Source organism: Sebastes fasciatus, chromosome 10 (genome assembly GCF_043250625.1).
Source record: "Sebastes fasciatus isolate fSebFas1 chromosome 10, fSebFas1.pri, whole genome shotgun sequence".
NCBI classification, from domain to species: domain Eukaryota; kingdom Metazoa; phylum Chordata; class Actinopteri; order Perciformes; family Sebastidae; genus Sebastes; species Sebastes fasciatus.
This window is the reverse complement of record NC_133804.1, coordinates 14,243,057-14,253,478: the sequence shown is the minus strand read 5'-3', so window position 1 is coordinate 14,253,478 and position 10,422 is coordinate 14,243,057. Positions and strand designations below refer to the sequence as shown.

The 10,422-nt window shown below is 40.2% G+C and overlaps 1 protein-coding gene across 2 annotated transcripts; it reads right to left on the bottom strand.

Annotated features, from left to right (window-relative positions):
- Nucleotides 1-205: 205 nt before the first annotated feature.
- plp1a (proteolipid protein 1a) lies at nucleotides 206-9,170 on the bottom strand. 2 transcript variants are annotated; one of them, XM_074648328.1, is made up of 7 exons: nucleotides 9,007-9,170; nucleotides 5,262-5,448; nucleotides 4,957-5,113; nucleotides 4,438-4,606; nucleotides 2,892-2,965; nucleotides 2,723-2,788; nucleotides 206-773 (listed from the first exon to the last, which is right to left on the bottom strand). In XM_074648328.1, the coding sequence occupies exons 1-7, from the start codon at nucleotides 9,008-9,010 to the stop codon at nucleotides 609-611; spliced, it is 822 nt and encodes a 273-aa protein (XP_074504429.1). In that variant the 5' UTR covers nucleotides 9,011-9,170; the 3' UTR covers nucleotides 206-608. The 2 variants fall into 2 exon arrangements, with proteins under 2 accessions (XP_074504429.1, XP_074504430.1); XM_074648329.1 differs by lacking the exon at nucleotides 206-773 and adding an exon at nucleotides 944-2,310.
- Between the last annotated feature and the right edge of the window lie 1,252 nt (nucleotides 9,171-10,422).

Below are 10,422 nucleotides of genomic sequence, written 5' to 3'. Positions count from 1 at the left end.
GCAGTCATTTCACCATCTGGAAAAAAGCCCCAATATTTGTAATAATAAGCAGCAGTGTTAAAACAAAATATTACTGTATTTCTCAGCAAGATCTCCAGTAAAACACAGGTCTTGAATTTTGATTTAAAAAAATGCACCTTGTTGAATTTCATCACACAAGACCTTGAATGCCACTGAATGAGCAAGTATACATTGGAACCCAAGAGACAGTGAACACTGTTTATTTCCTCTTCATTAAAAAGGATATCAAGCATGCACCGCATGCTGTAAAATTAGACCTGGACAGGAAAAAAAACAAACATTCTGCCTTTCAAACTAAATCTCTGACTTAAGGGAATATACAGAAAGTATAGATTCTATAGGTGAAATGCAGAACATTGTGGGAAAAAAGCACAACATATTGAACGTTATGGCTCCTAACTGCATTGTACACCTTTAGATATGAACACATAATTGCCTATATTTTAATGAAAACATCAAAATAATGAAGGGAATCAATTTAACAAATACTATCTAGTTGTACACTTCACAAAACAGTATAATTTTGATGACCAGCTCAATTGTGATGGACATCGTGAAAAGCTTGTGCAGCCGAACCAGAGGCGCTGTCAGCAGATGTCAGATGTGTTTTCAGGGTAGGGAGAGCACAGCGTCCCCCCTCTGTCCCTCTGCAACCTCCCATACAGGTCATAGCCTTTCCTCTCCTCTTTCTCCCTGTGCCTCAGCTTCCTCTGGTACACCTGGTTCACAGCCAAGTGCAGGGAACAGTGCACCTGTGGACACCAGAGGGGAGAATACAAAACACCTTACAAAATACCTTGGCCCCTAGATATGGCAGAAAGCCAAGGATAGAGCGCCAGTTAACCACTGTGACACCACACACCAGACACCTCACTTTCACACAGACTACAAAACAAAAATGTTTTCAGAGGCGCTCTGCACAAATACTTCAAAGAATATTCTTTTTATTATCAAATTTTACCAACACAAAAAAATAAATCATCAAACAGCCAGCTGCCATTTGACAAATCCACCACTCACAGCTGGGTAAAGCTCATACAACAAGTGGAATAATCTACTTATTAAGCGGCAAAAGGTTTTGTTAGTAATACCCAAAGTGTAAAAGTAGTAGTTAATTCAGCTACAGTAAGTAAAAAGATGTTATACAATAACTACAACAAAATTCCTAAAAAGAATTAGAGACAAAACAAAGCGGTCCTATCTCTATAAAAGTACCTCAGTCATGCATTAACAGCAGGGGGGAGTCACACCTCAACAATGTGTTTTAGGTCTAATAATATGAGGTCACTTGATAAGTTAGCACCTAGTGCTTTTGCCATCTCATAATTATGAGAAACAATTTCAGACCTTTCTAGATCAGAACTAAACAATATGTCCCTTTGTCAGAAAGAAACTATTCAAAATCATCTAAAATTCCTTCACTCTGAATCCATCACTTCAATTATTCGGAGGGCAGTGGGGGTCATGCAGCAGCATGTGGACGGTGTTGTGTGTGTGGTTGCTGTCCCAGAAGAGCTGCATTGATGCTTTAGAGGTCTAACCCCCTCTTTGTCTGGAGGACCCTCTCCCTTGACATGTAATCTAACCCCTGGCAGAGACTCGTAGCGCAGGTGGCCCCCACAACGGGCTCCTTATTGGCTAGCTTTTAAAAACAGGCGTGACTCCATTGTTGAGGTCTTTTCTCCAGCCCGTGAGAAAAGTCCTGAGGTCAGCGTGAGACTGCAAATGCGTGCTTGTCTGCCACCATGGCAACCAGATGTGAAGGATGGTAGTCATGGTAACCTATAATCTCTATTCTCTGCAACAGCTGCATTCTAGCAGCACATGTGTCGCAAAATTGGTGGTTATTTCTTTACATGTGTTAATTTATTAGTGGTGTTTTATTTGTATTTTGAGTGCAACAGGAAGCAGAAATTATATTTTAGTCACTAACCTCAGCAAGCAACAAGAGCAATAATTTACAAATATTTTGGTAACATGGCATAGGAAATATTGAAATAAGACTTACTGCATTGTAAAAGCAGCAGACAAACCTCACACATAAAAAAAATAAGTCTTCCCAACAAGAAAAGTACGAATATAAAGACATCATTTTTAGGAGTCCGTGGCCACAGGTGGTTCTGTGCAGATGATGTTTGAAGGAGAGAATTGTTGCCGTCCCCATGTTGGTGGTGAAGTAGTGATAGAGCAGACAGGAAGCTGGTGAGCCTAACACCGTGCACTTATGCCCTTTCTCCCCATATACCGAAGAACAGCAAAGTTATAGGTGGTCGACACAGTATAGGTCAGCTATGGAAGGACAAGCAGAGACAGGAAGTGTCAGAACAAAAGTGAAGAGAAGAAAAATCCACAACATCCAGAAACTCAAGAAATAAGAAAATAAATATGATTAAGTGCTAATGACATTAATTTGATAGCAGATACCACCCGTCTAACAGCTTCTGTAATGGAGCATGTGAGTATAATGGGTGCACCATTTGCCTGGCTGGAAAACCACCAGACATTACAGCACTATTATGATGTTTGTGTCAGCTGAGAAAGAGGAACAGAGAGCAATAGTACAGAAGTCATCAGTCATGGAGGCCTGAGATGCCTCGCCGCCTACACTTTGAGCGTCACTGAGTCACATGAGCCATAACACTATTGTACCCCACTGTGGAAGCGCAGCCAAATTGGCCCCGTCTGAAGCATAATCACTCACCAGAGCCAAGAGAGTGATGCCCGCACCGGCGAAGGCAGCAATGTAGAGGTCATAGGTCATTCGGTACTGACGGGGAGATGGGAGATTTGCATTAGTGGTGATGACGTGTGTCTTCATTTCATGTCAGGAAAATTGTAGAACATGACTGCAGAGCTTTAATCATTCATACCTCTCTGGTCTTGCAAACAGTGGACAGAGTCATACCACAAGCTTTCCCTGGCACTGCATTCCACGGCAGGAGCCCTGTTGAAAATGAAATTTCTCTATTCAATTCTATCTCTTAAGTACAGAGACAACCAAAAGGAAGACGGCATTATTCTATATTTTTCTTATTGTCCACAAATCACATGAAAAGACCAAAACAACAACGTGTTTGTTCGCTTTCAATACTTTTTGACTTCCCTACTTTGTCTGTGGCACGTACTACTGAAGATGTACATTTTTGAAAACACTTCAGGATATATAGGTTCATTTAAAAAGAAAAAGAAAAAAAGTTAAATAATTTCCTTAAACAGTTGGGCACTGAAGTTTTTACCAAATGTTACAAAACATGGGTAGCCTAAATAGTGCATTTGTTGGGGACTATTTTCAGCGGCGGATTAATACACATTTAATGAGCTAGTGAGTATTTATGCCATCGGGACTGTGTATGTGGGATAGACTCAAAAAGTACAGTGCCCATGTAGATGGTAATGAAGGAACATGTCACCCAGTGCAACAGTGTGGCTCATTGTGTTCTAGCGATTGCAATGTTGGTCTGTTGGCTGGATTGCTACAACATTTTGTACATACATTAATGGTGCCCAGAAGATGAATCCTAATTAACTTTGGTGATCCCCTGATTTTTTCCTCTAGCGCCACCACGAGATTAGCATTTTTGGATTTTGGTGAAATGTCTCGACTATTGGATGGATCGCCATGAAATTTGGACGGTATTTTTGGCCATGTTTTTACCAGATACCTAAGAAACTAATCACATTCCCATCAGCCTGAGCTGTACTTTGTATTTAGCGCTAATTATTAGCAAATGTTAGCATGCTAACATACTAAATCAAGATGGTGAACATAATTATTTATACCTGCTAAACATTAGCATGTTAGCATTGGATACATTCTAAATGGCATACTTTTTCTTTTTACTTTTAGTACATACTACAGCTGCCCTTACAAAGTACGTACTGTTGCATGCAGTATGCATACAATTGTGACATAATAATTTGTCATATCATTGCATCTTTAACTTTGACCCTATTGCTCATATATCCGCTGTGCAGAGTTTTGTGGGTCAGAATAGACAGAAAAGCATGCTGGCTTGCACACTGCAAAATGCAACCTGATGAAGTAGGACATCCTGGTATTTTTGGTGTACTGCATTTGACATACTATGTGGGGCATACTAAATATTATGATAGTATGGGTATTGGTATTATTGTCATTCTGAGTATGTTAGCATGCTGACTTTAGTATTCAGCATCTGTGTCTAGCTGCCGCTTCAGAGCTACCGGGATGGTTGTAGACTCTTTGTCTTGTTAAAAATGTGTTGGACAACAATGGAGGTCCATGTCACAGAGGAATATGCTTCGGCTGGACAGGCTGTTAGTAGGAACAATGCATTGTTGGTATTGGTCTTTTCGTGGGATTTGTTGATTCTGGTGTTGTCGGTATTAGTGTGAGAAGCCAGTCTCGAAGGTTGCTATTAAAAGCCGTCTTGTTACCGTATTGCCTTGCATCAACACAGAGCTGGTTGATACTCGCCGGGGTCTCAGTCAGAACATCAATAGTGTGGCAGGTGGCATCCATGTTGTAGAAGAAGTAGACGGGCAGGGCCGAGAAGGCAAACACCAACAGCCACAGCACAGCTAGTATGTATGTCATCACTATAAACTGTACGAGGAGGGAGCAGAATAAACATTAGGGCTGCATCATCATAATAAACTGGCGCACATAATCTAAGAGAGTGTTTTTATGAGCAGTGACTCACTTAGTGACCACATTTACTTTTTTTTTCTGATTAGCTGTACTTATTATCTCTCCGCTCTCCTCCTCTTCTTCCAACCACTCAGCTTTTTTTTTTTTCTCCCCCAACCGCTCAAACACACACTGTATGCTTATCTTTGCATGTCCCCAAAGGTTTTTAGCAGCCTTAAGATTTTCGGCTCAGCACCCACCAGGGAGTGATATGTGTATTAATCCCATCCAATCCCCTTTACTTGTCCCACTCTGGGCCCTCTCACCGAGGAGCTAAGGCAGCGGCCACACATGGTGCTCCTGAACTCTCCAAAGGTTTGCTTGGCAGCGCTCGTGGTGTAGAAGCCCTCAGCCAACAGCACGATGCAGTAGAGGAAGAAAAAGGAGGCCAAACCATAGATGACATACTGGAAATATTGGATGCTGAGAAGAAGAAAAAGAAAACAGTCAAAATTCAGGGTTACAAAGAACCTAATCCTTTCTGAATAGGGACTACATCCCGGGAAATCCCATGACGAGGTGAAAAAGAGGTCTCTCTAATGATGGAAGTGCTTAAAAATTTACCACTCACATGTAGGCGAGGGTGATGTAGTCCTGAAGGTTACGAGCAAAGTAGTTCTCGATGAGTCTCTCTGTCTCTGTGAGTGCCTGGTGCCCGCAACCGCAGAAGAGGGCAATGCCAGAGAAACACAGCAGTGTGGCGACCAGGGAGCAGTACGGCACTCCGCCCAAACAGCGCATACAGCAGTCATAGCAACCTGTTTAGTCAAGAGGCAGCAACCATGAAAGTCAGGCACATAATTCACTGATGCAATATGACAGACAGACTCAGTTTCATTGTAGAAATGATGCACAGAATGTAGCGTAGGTGCCTTCTTGTGAAAAAGGAATATCTTTTTTCGTAACCCTTTCCACATAGTTAAGTTAATATGGACACCATTTACGCCATGCAGATAGCTATGGTTGTAGTTGCCCTGGTTTTGACAACCCCAATACAGTGAAGGAAAGGGAATTTTGTTTGTGCTGCTCAAAACTAGGGTTGCAATCAGTGGACAACCTCCTGTTCTGAGAAGTGAAGCCAATGCTGAAGTGCCTTAAACTTGAATTCTCTCTAACAGCCAGCAGGGGGCGACTCCTCTGGTTGCAAAAATAAGTCTGATTATATAGAAGTCAATGAGAAAATGACCCTACTTCTCACTTGATTTATTACCTCAGTAAACATTGTAAACATGAGTTTATGGTCTCAATCGCTAGTTTCAAGTCTTCTTTAACACAGCATGATGTTCATTTAGTAAATTATGGTCCCATTTAGAGTCAAATAGACCATAAAGCAGGGGATGCTCTAGGGCGTGGTTACCTTATGATTGACAGGTCGCTACCACGGCGTTGTTCAGTCTGGGAGTTGTTTGTGTTTTCGTCTTACAACTTTAACCCTTTCACAGTGTGTTTTCAGTTCATGAAAGTTAAGTATACCATTTTGGTTGCGTAAAAATTTCTTTTTCAGCGTTCGGTTGTACTTAGCTCCACCCTCTCGTGTCACTTCCAACCAAGATGGCGACAGCCTGAATGCCGAACTTGAGGCTTCCACAAACCATTAGATGACGTCACAATGACTACGTCCACTTCTTATAAATAGTCTATGGTTGCAAGTGAATAATATTTTCATTCTTGATTAATCTATTATTTATTTAGTTTAAAAACGTAAACATTTTTTTTTTTAAAAATAGTGATTAAATGTCTACCAGTTTCTCAGAGCCCAAGTTGACGTCTTCAAAAGTCTTGTTTTGTATGACCAACGACCTAATACCCAAAGAGATACTTGATACTAAATGATATTAACTGATTATCAAAATTGTCAATCCACAAATTTTTCTGTTATGCTGGATGATTCACAAAAAGCTGTCTCAACAGTTTCCATAGTGACTGTTTCTTTGGTAGAAAGTAGTTCCCATGAAGAAAAAACAGAGCACAATGAGTTGGATTATCCAGAGGATCATTTTTTAAATGGTGTGAACGCCACATGAAATTCCGTTGAATTGGGGTGAAGGCTGAAATCTTTGAGATGGATATCTTAAAAGCTGGGCACATAAAACCAAAACTATCTGCACACCTAGATAGCAGCTATTAGAGGTTAGCAAGATTTCATTTAAAATCTGAATTCATGTTACTGTGACTCCGTGGACCGAGCTGCAGCTGTTAACACTTTCCTTCTCTCCCTTATAGTCATGTGCTGTTTTGAATGGATGCCAAAGGGCCAAGGGCACGGCGATGTGTCTGCTCTGACCCCGGCTCGCACCCTGACTCCATTCACCACCCAGCATGGAGAGTGTGAGAAAAGGGGGGAGGACGGAGAGGAGAGACGAAGTGAAAGAGAGAGAGAGGCTGCTTTTGTGACTGCAGAGACAACAGTCTTTGTCCCACAGCATCATGGGGGTACAAGGGCCACCAATGTCAAGCAAACAAAGGCCAGAGGCACCTCGATGCTTGACACACACACACGGACACACACGCACATGCACACACTCATAGACTTCCTTCTGGGGAGACACGGGAACAAGAAAGTGATAGTGGGGAGCTGTCTGTGCTGGAAGAGGATGGAAACAGCAAATCTATAAACAAACAATGCAACTGTGTATGTGTGCCATTACACGCTTGCATGCGTGCATCCACACAGACGCGCACAATGGAAGCAGACAGACTGTGGTTGGTACCATTACAGTAAACACAGATGGCAGGAGGGGCAAATAGATAGCTCTTTAATTGAACACTTCTACACGGCTGTGTGTGTATTTGGGAGAGAGAGACAGGCCAACTGTGATCACCGTCACTCAGATAGCATCACTTTAAAGCTGCACGAATTAAATCGATCTATTAAATTAATTAGCAACTATTTTGATAATCGGTTTCAGTAGTTTTTTTAAGAAAAAAAGTAAAAATTCTCTGATTCCAGCTTTTTAAATGTGAAAGTAAACTGAATATCTTTGAGTTGTGGACAAAACAAGGGCTTTGAGAAAATAATTGACATATTAATCGCAAATGAAAATCGTTAGATGCAGCTGAATTTTAAGAAAATATTTTCATTATTGATTATTCTATTATTGATTTAGTCTAAAAATGTCACAAATAGTGATTACATGTCTACCGCAGTTTCTCAGAGCCCAAGTTGACATCTTCAAAAGTCTTGCTTTGTCCGACCAGCGGCCCAAAAATACCCCCAAATTCTCTGATTCCAGCCTCTTAAATGTGAATATTTCCTACTTTCTTTACTCCTCTATGACAGTTAACTGAATATCTTTAAGTTGTGGACAAAACAAGACATTTGAGGATGCCATCTTGGGCTTTGGGAAAACACTGATCAACATTTTACACCATTTTATAGACCAAACAACTCATCGATTAATCGAGAATATAATTGACAGATTAATTAACAATGAAAATAATCATTAATTGAGATCACTTAAAGAGTGGAAGAGGGAGTTTTAAAAGATAAACTGTGATAAAATTAGCAAATAGCACACATTTTTTTTCTGTATTGTTATATTAGGAAGGAAGCAAATAAAAGTAGGTCACAAAGACGATGGCTGTATTCAAAACCGCCTACTACATACTACTGAGGAATGCAGTATGTAGTATACAGTACATACTGCATACTGTGTTCCTCAGTAGTATGCAGTATGTGACCTTTAAAGTGATGTATTTTGCAGTATGCTAGACGAGGATTTAGCCTTTAAACCAGCTCTTAAAACACTGGACAAAAAACAAACTCATACCACTATTGCAATATTATTGAAAAATACAACTTCGATTTTGACTGTAGTGTAGATTTAGACTTGTAGTTGCCATGAGTAGGCCTACAGGTAGCTATAACAGCATGCACACACAGTTTAACCAACATTAGTCCACGTGCCTTCAGACACACCTTGTACCAATTAAGTAATTAATGACATCACAAACAGCAGGAAGTCCTCTCTGAACCAAGACATGTCTCTGGATTGCGACTCAAAAAACAGGCCTCGTCCTGGTAGAAAATGCAAAGCAGGAGGCCAAGTTCAGCTCTTTAAAAATTGAGAAAGATTGCGACCGAAAGCAAAAGCGACAAGGCTCCTCTGAAAGTAGCCCTGCCATCTCAAGCATGAAATAAATCTCATAATATCAGCAGAGCATCAGCCTGGTGAGTAGCCGACCTCTAAACTGACACAATAATAACTTCTGATGCCCTTTCACAGTCCCATTCACACATCCACATGAAATGCATATTTGATAACGTGACGTATTCTATCAGCTAAAAGTCTAATAAGAGGCTGGAGGTTTCTTACCCATGTCTGGAAGGATGCGTTCAGGGTCTTGTTGGTTACTGCTGCTGCTGCTGCTGCCTCCTGCTCTGCAGCTGGTCTGCTGATGATGAGATGCAGCAACTGGTCCTCAGCCCCCGTATATCAACCCTCAACTCGCTTTCTGTTTCCTCCAACAATGGACAGACAGACCCGCTGATGACTGCGAGTGCAATCTTAAAGAAACAATGTCGCTTTTCAATGAACTTCAAGGCGGAGAATAATGAGGAGGTCAAGGTCCTTATGCGTGCAGAAAGCTCCTTATAGTTCATTGTTGACGCACATTTGCACATATAGAGAGCAACTTCATATGCAAATACAGATGAGGGGTTTTTCCAATATTAAAAACACTTTTCTTAAAACCTGAGCCCCAAATATACAATTTATGGATTGAGAAGGTCTGGGAAATGTACCACATGGAACAAATAACCTATTCCTCTAAGACTCCAAAAAGACACTGTTAAGAGTTTCCCAGTAAAATAACAGTAAAGAACTGGCAGCAGGGTTGCCTTTATGTTACTGTAAAATTAACATTATTATACTGTCGCTGAAATTTACAGCTTTGTACTGTTAATGAAAAATACAGTTTGAATTTTATTAATTTCACAGTATTTTACAGTTAATTTACTGTTTAAAGATACATTATAAAGCTGTTTTTCCACCTTTCTTTTACATTATCTTACTGATTTGTTTTAATGCTCTATTTATTTTTTACATACATTTTAATAAACATTATTTTTATGTATATATTTTTTTTTTGCCTAGATGAATAGACTTAGCAGGTTACAGACATAGGAATAGTCACACTAAATACAATTAAAGGCACTTGTTAGGAAAAAGGCTATAATACACTTGTTGACACTTTTCCCCAAATGTCTGTCTATAGCTGGCTACAAGCACAGAATGCAAACCACAACAACATGTGAGTGAAGAACAATAAAGCTAATTCACTGATTTTACAATCATGTACAATGTACAAGCCTCACATGTGCAGATCAGGTCCCAGAATTAAAAAAATACTGCATGAAACTGTTACTGATGATACTTTAGACAGTTGATCAGCAGTAAAGTGATGTTTTTTAAGAATGCATTATAGTTCAGTTAAAAAACGGCCTATGAGCGTAATTTAACAGGTTTTCTTTTGTATTAACAGTAAAGCACTGTTTTTAGCAATAACAGGTAAATACTGTTGTAATCCTGCTGTAAATTAACAGCAATTGTTTACAGTGTATTTATTAAAGGTGGAGCCCTGCCATGATCATACTAATACAGCGATCAGTGATCTGAGTATTTATATATATATCCTAGATCATACTTGTATCTTTGTCTTCCTGACCCAGGTCATCTCTCTAAGCACATCCACACACCCTTCAATCCCCTCCCTGACCTCCGACCCTTCAC